General features: G+C 37.2%; 3 protein-coding genes and 1 non-coding gene across 5 annotated transcripts; 2 read left to right on the forward strand and 2 right to left on the reverse strand.

Annotated features, from left to right (window-relative positions):
• Nucleotides 1-2,551: 2,551 nt before the first annotated feature.
• On the reverse strand, nucleotides 2,552-3,769 carry LOC149379387 (cytosolic sulfotransferase 15-like). Its single transcript, XM_089603728.1, has 2 exons — nucleotides 3,073-3,769; nucleotides 2,552-2,996 (listed from the first exon to the last, which is right to left on the reverse strand). The coding sequence occupies exons 1-2, from the start codon at nucleotides 3,753-3,755 to the stop codon at nucleotides 2,678-2,680; spliced, it is 1,002 nt and encodes a 333-aa protein (XP_089459854.1). The 5' UTR covers nucleotides 3,756-3,769; the 3' UTR covers nucleotides 2,552-2,677.
• Nucleotides 3,770-12,788: 9,019 nt separating this feature from the next.
• LOC149379388 (elongation factor 1-alpha) lies at nucleotides 12,789-15,068 on the forward strand. 2 transcript variants are annotated; one of them, XM_089602325.1, is made up of 3 exons: nucleotides 12,789-12,884; nucleotides 13,221-13,698; nucleotides 14,173-15,068. In XM_089602325.1, exons 2-3 carry the CDS (start codon nucleotides 13,237-13,239, stop codon nucleotides 15,061-15,063), a joined length of 1,353 nt encoding a protein of 450 aa, XP_089458451.1. In that variant the 5' UTR covers nucleotides 12,789-12,884; nucleotides 13,221-13,236; the 3' UTR covers nucleotides 15,064-15,068. The 2 variants fall into 2 exon arrangements, with proteins under 2 accessions (XP_089458451.1, XP_089458452.1); XM_089602326.1 differs by having other exon boundaries at nucleotides 12,794-12,884; nucleotides 13,224-13,698.
• A 546-nt stretch (nucleotides 15,069-15,614) lies between these two features.
• On the reverse strand, nucleotides 15,615-16,855 carry LOC149379389 (uncharacterized). Its single transcript, XM_089602327.1, has 2 exons — nucleotides 16,587-16,855; nucleotides 15,615-16,482 (listed from the first exon to the last, which is right to left on the reverse strand). The coding sequence occupies exons 1-2, from the start codon at nucleotides 16,660-16,662 to the stop codon at nucleotides 15,881-15,883; spliced, it is 678 nt and encodes a 225-aa protein (XP_089458453.1). The 5' UTR covers nucleotides 16,663-16,855; the 3' UTR covers nucleotides 15,615-15,880.
• TRNAP-AGG (transfer RNA proline (anticodon AGG)) lies at nucleotides 16,823-16,894 on the forward strand. Its single transcript has one exon. It is a non-coding gene; the product is annotated as a tRNA-Pro (tRNA).
• Nucleotides 16,895-18,599: the final 1,705 nt, after the last annotated feature.

Genomic DNA, 18,599 nt, shown 5'->3' on the forward strand with positions numbered 1-18,599 from the left:
AAGGCTTCAGGGGTCCTGCTCCAGACCGGCTCTTCTTAGGTGGGCGGTTATCCTCAGAATGTCGCTCCCTGTGCTCTTCTCGGAAACTCTTCGGTGGCTTTGCTTTTCTTGCCGCCAACCTTGCTTCCTCCGCGTTGATATACTTCTGTGCTCTCTTCAGGAAATCGTTGTAGTCCCTTGGACTAGTCTTCTGAAGTGACCACCAGAACTCCGATTCTGTTCAGACGCCGGAGGAGATCCCGAAGAGCTTAAAGTCTTCATTCAGATCGTCAACCTGAAGAGCTTGCTCCGAGTAGCGATTAATAAAATCTTTCAATGACTCGTCATGGGCTTGTCTCACCGCTAGCAGCCTTTCTTTGGGAGTTTTTCCCGAGCTGGAGCCGACAAATTGTTCCATGAATTTTCTGGATAACTGCTTCCAGGATCCAATGGAGTTTGGCTTTAGTTTTCTATACCACCTCTCGGCTGAGCCAGTTAGAGTGATAGAGAACGCTATGCACATAACTTCTGGTCCTGCCCCTTGCAACAACATCCAAGAAGAAAAGGTATCTAAATGGTCTCCCGGGTCGGTCTTTCCATCGTATACCGGGATGCTTGGCATCCTGAAAGGATCAGGCAACGGGTGTTCTAACACGCGTGCTGTGAAAGGGGAGACAACTTCTCCAACTTTCGAGATAGACTCCTTCTGACCTAGGGCCACCTCTTCGATTCGACGCTCCAATCTTCTAAAATTTGTTTTGTTGGTGCTCGCGCTGTCTTCAGTTTCCGAGCTTACCATGTTATTTCTAAAAGTATTTGAATGACCTTTGTCCATAGTAGGCTGGTACCGATCAGGACTCTTTTCCTGACTGGACTGCTCCTTCTCGGATTCAGAGTCATCTTCCATTCTCTCATACCGATCTTTAGCATGTCTCCGAGATTTCTTAATCTGCGGATCCTGCTCGATGGGTTCTTTCCCTAATCGGTGTGAGGGTTCTTCATCTGGGATCACTACCGCGCTTCGCAGTGTGACTTTCTTCGCCTGCAGCCTTCTCTTCAACTCCCTGTTATTCGCCTCTAAGACCGAAAGACGCTCTTGCATTTGTCTTAACTGTTCTTCGAGGCTAGGTTCCGGAAGAAGTTCAGCTATTTCTTCCAAGGTGAGAGGCAGGGTGCGGTTATGGTGTTCTATCTCTGTTTCCTGGTTAGAGACAGCGTTCACGGGTGCGGACGAACTAGCCATATTCTTCAGCGTGTCCCCCTCATTCTAGCGCCAATTGTTGACCTGTAAAATTAGTACAACAATATCTCACGAAAATGCACAGACTCCAAGTACGAGGACTCCGAGTACAGAGATGATTTAGGCAAGACTTTCTCTTTATACAGACGAATCTAATACAAGAGAGCAATGTTTTCTAGAGGTTCTAAGTAAAAGAAAGTAAGTAAAAGTTCTTCAAGAGTTCTCTCCCTCGAGAGCCTCTGCGAGCTCCTATTTATACTTGTCTGGTGTAGCTTTGTGGTTGTGGGCTCTGACGGTTATTCTGGGGAACGTGGGATGATCAATCCCACGTTCTAGACGGTTTTTGGGTAAATGCTGATTCCCTCTCGCTGAGGTGGACTCTTATTAATCTTCGCCCGATTTCTGAACTGTCAAGGTGTGCGTTTAAGCATTTGAAACATGTTTTCTTTTGGTTTGACTAGTCTTTGACCTACGGTCTTCTCTTCGCTCCGAAGTTCTGATCGGTAGGTTTCGTTCTTAACTTATGAACGGGTCGTTCATTTTCAATGTTTAACTCTTAGGTCTATTTTACCTGAGTCCAGTGCTGGATTTTGTATTCTGCTCGGGGTTCCGACTACCCTACTCGGTGTCTGACTATTTTATCCCGTAACAACTAGAAAAATGAAAGCAAAACATTTGAGGATAATATAAAAATGAAAGCAAAAATTTCGAAAATAGATTATTCTGATACTAGTGATTTCAAAGTTTTTTGTCTTCATCTTTTTACTCGTTTCGAAAGTTTTGCCTTCATTTTTCTTGTGATTTGAGAAGTTTTGTCTTCATCTTTGTAATCGTTTCGAAATTTTTTAATAAGAGCATTTTGGACATTTTACCTACCAAAAAATTTGAGGGTAAAAATATAGTTAAAATGAAACCAAAAAGTTAAGACAATTTTGAAACTACTTATAACCAAGCAATTTAGAACTATGAAGTCATCTTCATAGTCAAAACTTTCCTTTAAGAAACTGAAAAACCTATATAATAAATAAATTATTTTGTTGGCTTTCTTAAAGAAATAAATAGAACTATTTTTCAATGATTGAACGATGACCTCTATTCAAAGTGGTGGTGTGGAATAATCATTAGACTAAGTTATGTACCACAAATATAACTAATTAAATCCACGGAATCCAGTATTTAGAATATAAGATTATTTAATTTTTTTGGAATACAGTATAAAGGTGTAGGATCAGCAGATAGTGATTACTCTAGGCCTACGGTGTTAATATTTTTTTGTTCGATTAACGTGCTAATTGCGCTCGCTCGCTGATACTGTGTTTTAGAACAAATTACTTGAAATCATAAATCATCTGTCCGGTTTTATTAAAATAGCCACTTCAAATACAGTGGCCTAATTAATGTACACAAGAAAAGGAGAGCGTAATGAAAGTGGGTTAAAACACTGAAGAGAATACACTGTTACATAGGTATCTTGAACGACAAGCCAGAACCAGCAAGCTTCTCCTCAACGACGTCGTTGACACGGCGTGCCATGGCCGGAGTGAGATGGTTGACCCAATCTCCGACCTCTCCTTTTCGGAAGAAGCTCTTGTTCTCGTACATCGGAAACAACTGTCCGTTGGCGTTGACATCCAAGCTCTTCAGCCTCTTCAAGCTACACATCTCCACGATCTCCTCCACAGCGCCGACCCTCTCTTCCTCCTCCGAAAAACCAAACCCCAGAAACTCGGCGATCCTCTTCACCTCCGCCACCGTGTCCCTCTTCATCTCCTCGTACCTGTTACACGAATCCCATATCGAAAGTCTGTCAATTGGTTTTGAGATGAAACCCCATGATATTATTTTTACAGTACCTGACGAATAGAACCTTGTCGGGCCTCTCGAGGCTCTCCCGCCAGAACCCCAACACGTGGCTCCAGTATGGCCCGAACATGTGGGCCTCGCCGCAGCAGAACTTGTCCACGTACTCCTCTAGAGTCCACTTCTGGTGGTAGTTTTGTCTGTAGTCGACCCCGAAATGCCACCCCGAGACCAGAACGTCGAGAGGGTTTCGCGCGATGTAGACCACCTTGGAGCCCGAGGCCCGACCGGACTCGGGCAAGGAGTGGTACGGCACGTGGGTTGACCAGAGCCTCCCGGCTTGGCCCGGGCCCACGGGCTCGGCCACTGGATTGGACATGCCCAGCATCGGGCCGAGCTCGAAGTGGGTGAGCTCGAGAAACGGGACGAGCACGTGCGGGCTCGTGCTCAGAAGCGGGGATTCGGACAAGGCTTGTTTTTCGCGGTTGACGATGCAGTGCACGAGGGCTTTCAGCCACGTGGTCCCAGTCTTCGGCAGCGAGGCTAACAGCACGTCGGCGTCGCGGAACGTGAAGTCGGATTGGAGAGCCGTTACGCTGTTGACCATCACCGAAGGGCACCAAAAATCTTGGAATAATACCAGGTCGTAGTAGTCGGACCAGCCTTTGGTTTTCGGGAGCTGGAAAAATACTTTTCCGGCGACTTGAAGCTGACGGAAGAATTTCTCTAGACTCATTTTTTTCTTATTTTTTTTGGCAAGTACCGTTGGTTTTTCGAATTACTGTCGATGAAGCTTTGCTTCTATATGCGCAAAATACACCCTTTGATTACACTGCACGTATAATCAAAATATAATTTTTTGGCTCAAATAGTCCCTAACTATTTATGATAATGACATGTAGTCCCTAAACTCTTTTTTTAAAAGCATTTTAATTCTTAACCTATTGATTTTGTAGCATTTTGATCCTCTTTCAAAAAAATACATTTTATTTTATGAAATTACGTACTTTATAAACTTTTAACATGTATAATATACTAGTATAAATTGTTAATTTTACAAAATAAATTTGTTAAATCATATTTTGATCCTAAAAGTACTAAAATAATTATACAATTAGATCTTTAAAGCATTATATATATGCTACTTCATTATATTTTTTTAAATTATAAACAAGTTATTTTAGTTTGTAAATAAGTTTTAAGTTGATTAGGCATTGATTTTTATAAAAAGATAATATTTTTTTTTTCAAAAAATATCAAAATGCTATAAAATTAATAGCTTAAGGACAAAAATGCTTTAAAAAAAAGTTTAGCGATCAAAACACCACTATCATAAAAGTTGGAGATTATTTGCACCAAATATTCACATATATATCTTGAACTGCCCTGCACGTAAATTAATATATATTTATATATAATATTTATATAATTACACGGCACTGCACGTTTATAAAAAATATAAATGAGTTGTGAGGTGCTTGGTGATATCTGATATTTCATCAACCATTGTTTATTGTATATCATCTCAATAACATTCCGTTTACTTATTACTATGACTAGGATGGTCATGCTATCAATAATTTGTTCCAAACTCATCATATTATATTTACGTATTAATTATTTTGTAAGAGATGTACCCAAACATCGATCTGGGTGCCGGCAAAAAAGACTCTCATAATATATATATATATGATTTTTTTTTTTTTTTGGTTTGGTGTATTTGGCCTTAATTTCGGTAAACATTTGGTCAACAATATAAGCCAGCTTATCCAAAAGATATGCCGTGTTCGTATCTAAATTAATTTGTATTATATATAAAGCTCGTCATGTAGAACCCGGAAAATGGAATCCTTTAATCCCGTCTCATGTTTTGCGGGAAATGAGACTCCCGAAACCGTAAAAAAAGTATGAGAAAATTTCAAAACCATTTTTCACAGTATCGAGAATTTTCGGTACCATATTTCGCGGTTGCGGATTCTCATATTTATTTTTTTCCTTTTATTTTAATTATGAATGCATTTAAAAAAAAATTCCCATATTTTCAATTAAAAAAATATAACTCTAAAAATATGGTACTAAATGGTGCTAAACTGATATCCTAGTTCCGTCCAATTTCATGGATGATTCCGGGACAAAAGTCCCGATACCACATTTCTTAATATGATTTTTTTCCATTTCACATATGGTACTAATAATACGGGAAATGGGGTCCCGCGGGATCTCATATGGTCAGCTTTAATTATGTAGCCTTTTTCAACAATAATTATGTCATGTTCGGAAAGATTAAAAAAATCACACGGACTAAACCAGTTGAAATGTTAGAATTGCAATTTAGCCAACGTGTCAATTAAGTTTCAAATGTAACCACATTTGATGACATGGCTTGATTGTTTATATAGCAAATTACATTATTTTATTTTATACTCATTTATGCCACAAAATTCTCTTTCTTTATTTATGACATTTAGTTGCTATGTGATGTGAGTGACGTTGACTTTCTATCCCAATAACGTGTGTCAATATTTTTTAATGATAGGAATTGATGTTTCAGATTCAATTGAGATTTATTAAATGAATTTTTTAATTAATTATTATTAATTATTTATCAAAATTAATTATAATTTATCAAAAATTAACAATTATTTATCAAAATAAATGAATTCACCAAAATTAACAGTTAATATTTATTTATCAAAATAAACGATGGTCACTATTCAAACATATCCCAAAAAATGCAGATTCATTTTATATATGTGTTTGTCAGGTTCCTTAATGAGGTGTGTGTAGAGGATTTCAATATATTATTAGCAATATTTATTATCATTCTTTTTATTTTATTTAATAATAAATTTCTTTTTTATTTTTTATTTTTTATTTTTAAATTGTCAAATGTGATCTATGCAATTACTTAATTGATTTCGTTGACTATTAATTACATAATCTTGACACGTGGGTTAGTAGTTGGTTTTTGTGATTTGGCTACGTCAGGATAATTCATAGTAAATGATTAGATTACAAAATAAATTAAACTTTGACTATTTTTTAAAAATTAAATTTGAGATTGAGTACATATGTTTGGACAAGATTAGACCAAGAGAATTTTTTTTTTTAATAAAATGCTAGAAAAGAAAGGAAAAACGTGAATGAGAATTAATACAATTTGTTGGGAATTGCTTCACGCGTCTTTGTATCATAAATTAACGGCGTAGATAAACTATGTTTACGCATCCATTGTGATGGCAATATTACGATACTATAATTTCTTTTGTTAAAATGCACTAGATTTTATCTTCATTAGAAATATTAGAGTATATGTTCAATTTGAATAAGAGATTTTTTCCAAAACAGTCGTATTAGATAAGGAATCGTCATCATCACTTCAACATCAAGTTATTGGACCAAACACCCTAGACTGACCAAAAAGCCGAATACTAAAATTGGCTTCATTGACCCAGGACGGCGTAGTTCAGTTGGACCAACATATTATATCGAACCTTAAACAATCTGTTTTATGTCGTTTAAAACCACGTCATTTAAAGACTACTTGAAAGAAGTGTGTTGGGCCTAAAAGCCCAATAAACCAAACGAGCCCGGCCCATTAGATTGGCTGAAACCATGGACAACACGTTGTGCGGAAGAATAGGTCTTCGCCAGAAGACTCGGGTTCATTCATCATGACACCACTCGACACTCGAAATTCAGAACAACGAACGTTATGACGAGCTAGAAGCGAGGAGGACAGTCCGAACACGGGTCCTAGAGAGTAGAGCATCTCGATTGTCAATAATTTTTTTTTTTTTTTAAATTAAACGGACAATGTCTTCTCTTACGATTATTCTTTTGAAATTCTCCTAGCTCGATCCTTCTTGTTTGCATTATTGATTGAGCTCGACCCATTTGGAATTGCCTTTAACAATCAATATTAATATTACAAAAAATTGGCTATGTAAGTCACCTAAACTATATGAATTGTAAATTAGTTAACCTTTGGTAAATACTTTGTAAATAACCGTTGATGATTCACTTTGCAATATTCTACTTATAATTCATTTCATATAAATAAATAATTTGAGCTTATCTTATATTTTTAGACAACAAAATCTTGAGATCCAAGTAAATATATTCAAAATGACATCCAATTCAAATATTGTGATTGTTGAGATCCAATTTAGACATCAACATTAATCATCTTTGTATACCGCTCAATGTTTGCAAGTTGCTAGCAAAAATAGCGATAAAAGTACTAGTATGTAACTTATTACGTTTCGAGGCCCTTAAAACATTCAACAAATACTTTATTCACGTTTTTAACAACTCTTGTGAGAGCAAATTCGAAATTCCATGTCATTCATATTGAATCCATCACGAATCCAAAAGAATTTTGCATAAATTCGAGTGATTTTCATTGTTCTTAACATCATCATTTTTTTCTTTTAGGTTTTTAGGATATTATGGATTGAATCTATGTTTTATATAGGTTTTGACATCTCTCTAAAAAAATCAAGACTTGAGCTTTCAATCTTCGGTGTCGCCGTCTCCTCTAGGACACGAAGAACAATGATCTCGGCCAACACAGGACTCTCGGCCTAAGGGAATGTACATTTTATCTTTATTTCTTCTTCATATTTTGTTTTTTTATTTTGATTATGTTTCAATAATCCAGACTTATTAGATCTGACTTTTGTACAGCCCGATCTTTAACCGGGATGGTTAGTTTCTTCAGATCTGAATCTCAGATCTAAGATATGATTTTCTTTGAGAGTGGATCTCAGTTGGGCAAGACCTCTAGAACCGTAATCTGCAACAGGCGAAGACCAGCGTTTTCGCTCATGATTCGTGAAGTAATCTGATAATGACTGATTACTTGCATATACGGGTAACCCACAGTTATTTTGTTGTATTTATGATTGTTTGTGGTCCACTTTTCATATTCTTTATGTAGAAGTTTTTTAATTTTTTTTGCTCTATTCTTATAATCTAAGGGTTTTTTTTTTCATTAATATATTTTGTTGAGGAGCTTTTTATAGAAAAAGAAGTTAATATATTCTTAAACCGACTATATTTATTATTAATGTATAAAAGCGTATCATTCAATCGACATTTTGTTTACTTTTGCATATTCATTTATCAAAATGAAAACATACCCGTAGCATTTGAAGTACAAGCTAGATAATCCTGTAACAAAAAGCAAAAGTAAACAAAATGTCGATTGAATGATACGCTTTTATACATTAATAATAAATATAGTCGGTTTAAGAATACATAGTGTGTGTGTATATATATATATATATATATATATATATATATATATATATATATATATATATATATATATATATATATATATATATATAATTTGAATCTCTCATGCGCAAAAGTTGAAGAATGTGCAAGACGAATGTGTTGAGGAGGGAGAACGATTGAAGAAGACACTGAAGAAAATGTTGATTTTTGGGCAAATATTTAATTAGAGTCCAATCAGTAATCATCAAAACTACTGGATTTAAAAGTACTATTCCACGCAGTGAGAAGATTTAAAAGTACTAATTTATTTCTAAAAATTGGGACTAACATGAAACTAATGCTAAAATAATATAAAAACATTATACATTTTTTTAGGGAAATGAAAAAAAAAAGCAACACTTCCAGGTCCAAGAGATATGTGAATTTTGTAGTGCATGCATAAATTTAAACAATAATTTAGATCTCTAAGGGTGACTTAATTTTGTAAATGAACTATTGTGCATACAAGTCTCCACCAGAAACATCCACCTTGCTGCCCCCCGCCTAGACAGGTGGGTTGGGTTGTTTTTTCTTCCCGAAGTCTAATTTTTTTCTCCGAATTTCACAAATTTTATAACACTTTTAATTCCATCCAAAATTATGTAGAAGACTTGGGATGTAAACAAGCTCATCTCCACAACACGCGTGTGAGCGTCGCGACCCTTTGTGTGTCCGGGAGGGATGGGAGGATATTGGGTTGGTTTTTCGATCCCGGAGTCTAAATTATTTTCCCGGATTTTTACAAATTTTGTAACAAACTATCCTTAATATTTTGCAGTAATGACTACGGTTTATAATCGAGCAATAAAGTGTGACGTTAATACTTGGAAAATTTCTTCAAAACATTCAAACGGTTTAGTTTGGAACATTAAATGGTCATTTCTTGAAGTGAAACCATTCGGAATTTGGCTTATATAAGGGTGCCTTGTAGTTTCATTCAGATCACACTAAAACACATCTTCAAAGCTTTTTTTTCCCCTCAAGAAAGTGTTTTATTTCCATTTTTATAGTTTAATGGATGATTTTGTCACATGTTTTGTTTGCTAGAATTAAACCGTTAGTGTATTATACTTCACATCCGTTGTTGTATTTATGTCAATACTTAAGGGTTATGGATTTGTGTCGAGACCGCATGACAATCGGCTGAGACTTATAGCTAGGAGTCCTCAGGCAAGACCAAGTCAACAACCGATACCAGGACTAGGTCCACAACGAAGACAAGATTGCGACCTCAGGTTTGCGACACAAGTGCTCGACCTCATATTTGCGCCGTAGTCCCGCCACATACCGTAATCTGAGGTCCCTCCTTGTCATATTCTTCAACCCATGTGGCCCTCCAAGGCCCGTTTGAGTGCCACAAGTCTCTTTGACTCATATAAATATCTCATTTCATCCAAAGTTGAGGTTAGTTCATTGGAACTTAGACACAAGTTTCCTCTCTATCATCTCACTTTCTTTAACTTAATACATTTTCTCCCTAGAGTTCTTTACAGATGGACTTAGACTCCACCTCTCTCAAGCACATCGAACTAATGTTGAGCGTCAAAAAGCGCATCAGAGAAATCCATATACGTCTTATTAGTTCATTTTCTCTCTTTTCTCATTTGCCAAGGAGTTGAAAACATCTTTCCGACGAGGCAAAGACGATAAGTTAGAGAATTTCACCATCTTTTGTCTCATGTGCGATAAAAAAAAACAATCCTTAGACTGAATCATGTGAGTTCTAAGTGTTAATTCGAAAACAAGCATTAACATGATAAATGTTTTAGAATAAAATTGTACAATGGTCGTGACTCGCGTACGAGGTATGGATCGTGACAACAACATTAGATTGAAGGTAATATACATGCAAATACATAAATACTAAAAAAAAGGGGAGCATTTACGAGGCAACGCATCGACATGACATGCGATACATACAAACAGGGACGGATCTACAGTAAGTCGAGGAGGTTTTTTTATGCACTTTTGGCTCATTTACAAATCAACCCATTTGAAACTTTTTTTTTAAATTAGTCCCTTTGATGAGCTTCTCTGGCTCCGTCCCTGCATACATAACTGTTTTGAGCGAGACTCTTCATGAATAGCTTTCTTCAAAGGGAAAACAACACATATATACCATGTGTTATAGTGAAATGTCGAATTTAACATTTGGTTTTCATAAATATCGAATTCATACCATCTGTTTAACTAAAATGACAAATTATACCCTGAAATTGATAATGGTGATACAAATCTCCCTTTAATTTATGTTAACTCTTATATAAGAAAAACCGAATCAAATCCTCACTAGTACTCTAACTTTCAAATTCCTAATTTTGAAATAAAAAAATAGCATTAATCGAAATTAATTAATAAAATTCATATCTCCCAAGAGATGACTTCATTCCGTGTTCGAATTGCAACTTTGAATCATGGATTCTCCGCTCGAATCTGTAATTTTTATAACTATCAACTGTCAATTTTAACCCATTTCCTCTTTCTGTGTTCTCCCCGATTCAGAGACTGTTGTTTGTTTTTTCGTTTTTTAAATAAATTACATATATTGTTCATAAAGATAATTCGTGTTTACATAATAAATATTATAGTCAAAGTCAATGAAAAAAAAGATTTGTGGTACTTTTACCCATTTTAAGGTATAATTTCGTCATTTTACCTAAACAGAGGGTACGAACTCGATATTTTAAAAAACCAAAAGTTAAATTCGATATTTCAGTAAAACACATGATATATATATATATATATATATATATATATATATATATATATATATATATGTGTGTGTGTGTGTGTGTGTGTGTGTGTGTGTCATTTTCACTTCTTCGAAAGAAGTGTGTCACGTTGAAATTCCCTTTAAGATATATGCTTTTTTTTAAATTTACACAAATATTTATTTATTTTGACAGGGAAGGTGTATATATATATATATATATATATATAATAAAGACGAACTTCACTTCCCTCTTTCATTCTGGGGCCGCCACGTGGCGTCGTCAGGAGGCGACACATGGCGGCCCTTTTTTTTTTTTTTTTTTGCTTTTCGTTTTTTTTTTGCCCTGCCTTTTAGGTGTTTTTTTTTCTTTGCCTTTGCCTTTTCCTTTTTTTTTTTTTTTTTTTTGCCTTTGCCTTTGCCTTTTTGGGGGGTTTTTTTTTCTTTGCCTTTCGGTTGGTTTTTTTTTTTCCAATCTATTTTGTAAAAAAAAAAATTATGTATATTGTTTTTTTTTCCCTCTCTCATCAATATATTTTGTATAATTTTTTTTATTTTATAATCATAATTAGTGACGCTATATTATACTATATCAATAACATACATGATTTTGAGTGTATATTAGTTTTATATATTCTTTATTAGATTCTCTTTCTTTTTCTTTTTGATATTTATTTCCCTTCACCTTATATGTGTCTCCATATTTCATTGGTCCTTTTTTTTATAGTTTTTTTCCAATCTATTTTGTAATTTTTTTTATATATATTTTTTTTCCTCCCTCTCTCATCAATATATTTTGTGTAATTTTTTTTAATGTATTTTATAATCATAATTACTAATGCTATATTATACAATGGCCCCGTTAGACATAGCTTTGTTTTAAAAAAATGCTTTTATAAAAAACTGTTTTTTTCAAAAAATGACAAAGTGTTTGGTAACTGTTTATAAAACAGTTGTTGCTGGTAACAAAAACTGATTTAGCGTTTGGTAAAATAAATATATTATAGTATAAAAACTAAAATAGACATGTTCTTAATAATTATTGATATGCTTATTTATATACATATATATATATATATAAATAATATTTTGTACGATGATATTACAGTAATTTATATAGCAAACTTAAAAACACTTTTTCTAAAAGCTAAGAATCCTAGCTTTTCTATCTCATGTATAAAATCTAAAAACGTTTTTGAAATTTTTTGTAAAAACAGTTTTGCCAATCACCGGATAAACAGTTTAGTTTTTTCTAAAAATAAAAACAAGGCTTTTTAATCCCAACCAAACGTAGCCTATATCAATAACATACATTATTTTGAGTGTATGTTAGTTTTATATTTTCTTTATTAGATTCTCTTTCTTTTTCTCTTTGATATTTATTTTCATTCACCTTATATGTGTATTCATATTTCATTGGAAAGCGAACGCAAGTCTTATTTACTCATGAAAGTCTAATCAATGTACAAAATAAATTTTTGACATTTTATTATTCGTTTATGATTTTTAAGAGTTTTTTCTTAATTGCCGGTTTCTTTGATGCCCATTGTTTACAAATCTTGATAACACAAATTAACCTCTACAAATTTTACTTGTTATTATCATCTATAATATGCTAGCGCGATGCTAAAAAACTAGTATATATATATATATATATATATATATATATATATATATATATATATATATATGTCTGACAATACCAAGTAAATGGCTTGTGAGTGACCACAAAAGTTGGGATATTCTCTAATTACCATATTTTCTATAAATCCTCTATAAAGTTCTAAGTTCCAAGGATTACTTATTACTCTGTCGTCTATATCCTCTTCGCGGCTAGGGTTATACTCTAGCTTTCTCCAGGATTCAATATCGGTATCGTTTTCATACTCCTAGTATAAAAAAAATTATCTCTTTAATTTATATATAATACGACTTTCAGTATCTTAATTAGTTTAATTTGCTTCGTTTCTCTTTTTTCTTTGCTGTGGACGAATAAGAGTATATGTTTAACCTTTATGTCTGTCTTTTAGATGGCTACAATCTTGAATATCTGATATTCCTTTTCGAAATGGGATAAATATGGGCATTTCTTGCAAACTGTTTGAATAACTGGCACACAATTGTTTCTGTCGCTGCTGAAATCCGTGTCTTCTCAGATGATACTTTTGTTGAAGTTATAGTTTTTTTTTTCGGGTTTCGACTTTCCAGTAGATAGAAGGGCATAATGGGGAAAGAGAAGATTCACATCAGCATTGTGGTTATCGGCCACGTGGATTCCGGAAAATCGACGACGACGGGCCATCTGATCTACAAGCTCGGAGGCATCGACAAGCGCGTGATCGAGCGGTTCGAGAAAGAGGCCGCGGAGATGAACAAGAGGTCGTTCAAGTACGCGTGGGTGCTCGACAAGCTCAAGGCCGAGCGCGAGCGAGGAATCACCATCGACATTGCTCTCTGGAAGTTCGAGACCACCAAGTATTCTTGCACCGTGATCGACGCCCCGGGCCACCGCGATTTCATCAAGAACATGATCACCGGAACTTCTCAGGCCGACTGTGCAGTCCTCATCATCGACTCCACCACCGGCGGTTTCGAGGCCGGGATTTCCAAGGATGGACAGACCCGAGAGCACGCTCTGCTCGCCTTCACTCTCGGCGTCAAGCAAATGATCTGTTGCTGCAATAAGGTGATTCTTTTCGAGAACTACTATTTTGATTGGGAAATTATCATTAATAATCCGTGACTTTTTATCGAAATGTTATACCCATGTCTTGCATTTTTTGTTTGATCAAAATCAACATTTTGGTTGGCATTTGCATGTTAACTTATCAAAATTAGGGTTTATTTTAAGTCTTAGGATATTAGATATGAAGGGGAGTTAGATATTAGTAGATAGTTAAGGGCTTAGTATGGTATTGTCATATGTTGTAATAGGAGTATAAGCAGTAGAAAATTACATAAGCAAGTCGTCGAATCATTTTGTATTGAATTCTTGTGAAAGAATGTTGGAAAGCCCCGGGTATCTAGGATTACCTGGAGATTCGATCAAACACTACCCAAGTTCATATATGATTCTAATCCATATTTATGGGAAATATGGATATGATAATTTTTCTATTTGATCTTTTATTTATTTATTAAAATTTTGTGATACACGTAGATGGATGCCACAACGCCCAAGTACTCGAAGGCGAGGTACGAAGAGATCGTAAAGGAAGTTTCGTCGTACTTGAAAAAGGTGGGCTACAACCCCGACAAGATTCCGTTCGTGCCGATCTCCGGGTTCGAAGGCGACAACATGATCGAGAGGTCGACGAACCTGGACTGGTACAAGGGTCCGACTCTGCTCGAGGCGCTCGACATGATCCAGGAGCCCAAGAGGCCGTCGGACAAGCCGCTCCGGCTTCCGCTCCAAGACGTCTACAAGATCGGAGGCATCGGAACCGTTCCGGTCGGGCGAGTCGAGACCGGAGTCATCAAGCCCGGCATGATCGTCACCTTCGGCCCCACGGGGCTGACCACCGAAGTCAAGTCCGTGGAAATGCACCACGAGGCCCTCCAAGAGGCTCTACCCGGCGACAACGTGGGGTTCAACGTGAAGAACGTGGCCGTGAAGGATCTCAAACGCGGGTTCGTGGCCTCGAACTCGAAGGACGACCCGGCGAGAGAGGCCGCGAATTTCACGTCCCAGGTGATCATCATGAACCACCCGGGGCAGATCGGGAACGGCTACGCGCCGGTACTCGACTGTCACACGTCCCACATCGCCGTCAAGTTCTGCGAGATTCTCACGAAGATCGACCGGCGGTCCGGGAAGGAGCTCGAGAAGGAGCCCAAGTTTCTGAAGAACGGGGACGCCGGGTTCGTGAAGATGATCCCGACCAAGCCCATGGTGGTCGAGACTTTCGCCGGGTACCCGCCGCTCGGGAGGTTCGCCGTGAGGGATATGCGTCAGACCGTGGCCGTCGGAGTCATCAAGAGCGTCGAGAAGAAAGATCCTTCTGGTGCCAAGGTCACCAAGTCCGCCGCCAAGAAAGGTACCGGCAAGTGAAGAAAGAAAGAAAGATATCTTCCTCAAAGTGTTATTTATTTGTTGGAGTAAGTACCGGAATTCTTTATTTAAAAAAATGGGCTCTTTCATTATTGTCGTTTTTCAAGTCACTGAATTCGGTGCTTGGCCGGGGATGGCACAGCTTGTTGTTGTCTGCGCCGTCCTTGTTTTTTGTTTTTTTTTTTTTTTTTGGAAGCAATGGAGTTTTTAGATCTGTTCCATTGCTGCCCCCTTGTTTTTGCATTTGTGATGAAATGATATCCTTATATAATGAGTATTGAAATTTTGTGCTATATTATCTCTTGTGATAATTGTTTTCTCATGGTTCATTTACTTCATATATACCCTGCTTGAAAACTTGAAGCCACAACAATCCTTTTCTTCCCCTCAGTTTTAAGCTTCTTATTAATTGTTCTGATAACTTTTTGTAAATTGTTAGAAATTTATCTTAAAATATTTTGTTATTAATTTACTCGTATGGCAGTTCTTGATCATTTTAAATCTTTAGGAAACATACACTTAACTTTTTTTTCTCACCAAAAAATCGTGTATGACCAAAATGCATCTTCATGTTTGTAAAAGAAAACACACGAAAAATGTTCCAAAAGAACAAAGCCCTGTAAATGAGAAAAATTAGAAAGAAAGAGAGAAATAAAAACACCAGCAAAACAGTAAAGGCTATCATTTCCCAAAAAAAAAAAAAAGAACCACGGTCCTTCGTCAATACGTGAAATAATTATATGATGATCTGAAAACTATTCTTCAACTGTAAGACATCAGATTCTTATTGACCAAAAAAAAAAAAAAAAAAACAAAATCACAAGTTCTTAAAAGCGGAAGGGTGTGTCGGCGGCTTCTGAGGCGTGAGCCTGGCAAGCAAAGCCTTGTTATGGCATCGCTCTCCGTCGACAAAGTAAAAGTCTTTACCCGCCTGGAAGGTCACATAAGGCCTGCTCGTATCGGGGTACCGAATTTCGGAGAAGCTAATAGTCCTCGAAATCGGCGATGCCAACCACGAGAGCATCTCGACCTCGAACTCCTCCGAGCCCGGCCTCCACCGGAGCTTGTGCACGTAAGGGCTGACGAACCAGTGCAGCGCCGCCGTGGTGGTCGCGCTCAGGAATATCACCGACGAAGCCACAGCGCCTTTCAGGATCACGTTCGACGCCGGATTCGTCATGAAAGTCACCACCGGACCAAGAGACACCGAGAGACAGCAAGTCGACAGCGAAAGGATCTTCACCTTCCTTATCGTCGAAGAAATCGCGCCGTGGTAGACCACCATTCCCGCGTCCTCGTCCTTCTCGACCTCGTCCTTGTTCGGTCCGATGCTTATCTTGCCGCCATTGCTCGCCCATCGTCTTTGCACGAAAATCGCCGGCGGTTCCGGCCTCAGAATACGCCTAGTCCCTGGTTTTACTGCACAAACGAATTCGTATTCGATTTTTTGAGATCTAGTTAGGGTTTTGAGAAAAAAGCGATTAAAATTGGTGATCAGATAGTGTGAAAGAGATGGGAGAGACCTGGAGAGTTGACGAGGGAGGATCGGAGGTGGTTGGAGCGAGATCTCAGCAGACCTAACAACGCTGTTCTTCCCATTTCCGCTTTCTTTCTTCTCAAAGACTTCTTCGCTTCTGTTCTGAAACTACCACCTGTGTGAGGGTTTTAGTGAGGCTTTTGGGATACTCTCAGCTCAGATCTCAAATACTCGTGTTTGGTGTGATTCGTATTTTAAAACTTTGTGAATCGAATCATCGAAGGGCATTTGGTCTAGTGGTATGATTCTCGCTTAGGGTGCGAGAGGTCCCGAGTTCAATTCTCGGAATGCCCCCAATAAAACTTATAAATTCTTTTTATAGAAGAAGAGAGTCAAGAATTTACTGTAATTATTATTATTTTAATGAGGGGAAGTAAACAATGTATTGTTGAGGTGGGTGTTTTCTTAATCAAATTAACAGGAAAGAGATATAAAGAAACAATAGAATAAAATTGTTTGCTCCTATAAAATTATCTACACAACAACGAATCCTCCTTTTCTTCTTTATTTATTTTGGACCTATAACTCTATATAAACCCAGATATGTATTTGATTGTTTACTCAGTACATTATTCTACTCAATAATTGTTTGCTCTCACATACTATTTTGCGGAGAACGGAGACCTTATTTTGCGGAGATGATCTCCATCAAACCGCTGTCCCGTCTTCAAGAAGAACAGAGCCCTTGTCTCCATGGTCTTGGAAATCGACGACGTTGCTCTCGTTATATTCCGCTAATCATTCTCATCACCAAGAGTGAATTAAATTTATTTCTCACGTCCTTGGTGTAAAGTAAAAAATCATTTGTTATTAATCAGATGCATGTCTAATTATTCAGTCATGCAGATGAACTCCATTTTTTTCCAGAGAGTTTGAAAGGGATAACAGTAGAATACATGACAAGCAGAGAGAGAAAGCTTTATTTGTTGGTTATCATCGAGGCCTTTTCCTTCTCGATTTGTACGACGAGCTTCTCGACGCCGGATTCCAAGGCCTCTTGGCCGCGAGTCTTGACCGGAACAAGAGTCTCAGCATACCGACTCCCATAAGGGGAATATGGCATCACGGATATCGAAGTCGGAACCTTCCTCAACTCTTTGGTACCGAGATTGTACGACATCATGCTCCTGTCATCTCTGGCCATCACCAACTCATCCTCCTTCTAGAATGTTATTGGATTTGACACGCCAGACAATGCCCTGAGCCAATAATATTTGGATCAACCACTAGCATCGCCGTCCATGACCTACATCTCGAAGTTCGAGAACGGGAGATAGAGTTCTTCTTTCAGGGCAATAGAATCGCCGACGGTGAGGAGATAAAGCACTTGCTTCTTGTCGAGGTCGACGTCACGGCCATATCTGTCCAACACCACGAATGGGTCTTGGCGGGCCTACCCTAACAGTAATACAAAAAGGACTTGAAAACCGACAAAAGTCACTTCTAAGGGTCAAAAAGTCGCTTCTAAAGGTCAATCGCTTCTAAAAATTAGAAGCGACAGTTTTAGAAGCGACATGTCGCCTCTAGGGTCGCTTCTAAATCCAAAAATTTAGAGCAAAAAATGGCCCCCGCGAAATGGCGGGAAACTTTTAGAATCGACATCTGAAGCGGATTGTCGCTTCTAATGATTACCCGCCAGTTGAGGAAGAAGAAGAAAAACAAATTGTGATTTATAATGTCTGATCTAGATTAGAAGCGACTAGCTGCTTCTAAGGTCAGGCAAAACGGCGTCGTTTTGTAAAAAAAATTTAAAAAGCTTGCGGAGAAAACAACAAGCCAAAATTTCATTAGTTTTAAAAGCGACTAGTTGTTTCTAAATTTAACATGAGACAAAACGACGTCGTTTTGTGTTAATACATGCAAATTTTGGCAGAGAAAACAAAGGAAATTAAAATTTTGGAGGTTTAGAAGCGACATGTCGCTTTTAATGTCGCTTCTAAGTGGCGGAAAAATATAAAAGCGACAAATGTCGTTTCTAATTTCAAAAGTATGACTTTTT

Source organism: Urtica dioica, chromosome 12, assembly GCF_054948205.1.
Source record: "Urtica dioica subsp. dioica isolate 48M chromosome 12, U.dioica_male_clone48M_v1_H2, whole genome shotgun sequence".
Classification (NCBI taxonomy): Eukaryota; Viridiplantae; Streptophyta; class Magnoliopsida; order Rosales; family Urticaceae; genus Urtica; species Urtica dioica.

Bases quoted from the DNA above. Each gene is read 5' to 3' on its own strand.
- LOC149379388 (XM_089602325.1), top strand. From the start codon at position 13,237: ATGGGGAAAGAGAAGATTCACATCAGCATTGTGGTTATCGGCCACGTG. The intron at 13,699-14,172 runs GTGATTCTTTTC...TGATACACGTAG, and splicing joins TGATCTGTTGCTGCAATAAG to ATGGATGCCACAACGCCCAA.
- LOC149379387 (XM_089603728.1), bottom strand. From the start codon at position 3,755: ATGAGTCTAGAGAAATTCTTCCGTCAGCTTCAAGTCGCCGGAAAAGTA. The intron at 2,997-3,072 runs GTACTGTAAAAA...TTCGTGTAACAG, and splicing joins GACAAGGTTCTATTCGTCAG to GTACGAGGAGATGAAGAGGG.
- LOC149379389 (XM_089602327.1), bottom strand. From the start codon at position 16,662: ATGGGAAGAACAGCGTTGTTAGGTCTGCTGAGATCTCGCTCCAACCAC. The intron at 16,483-16,586 runs GTCTCTCCCATC...TCGTTTGTGCAG, and splicing joins CTCCCTCGTCAACTCTCCAG to TAAAACCAGGGACTAGGCGT.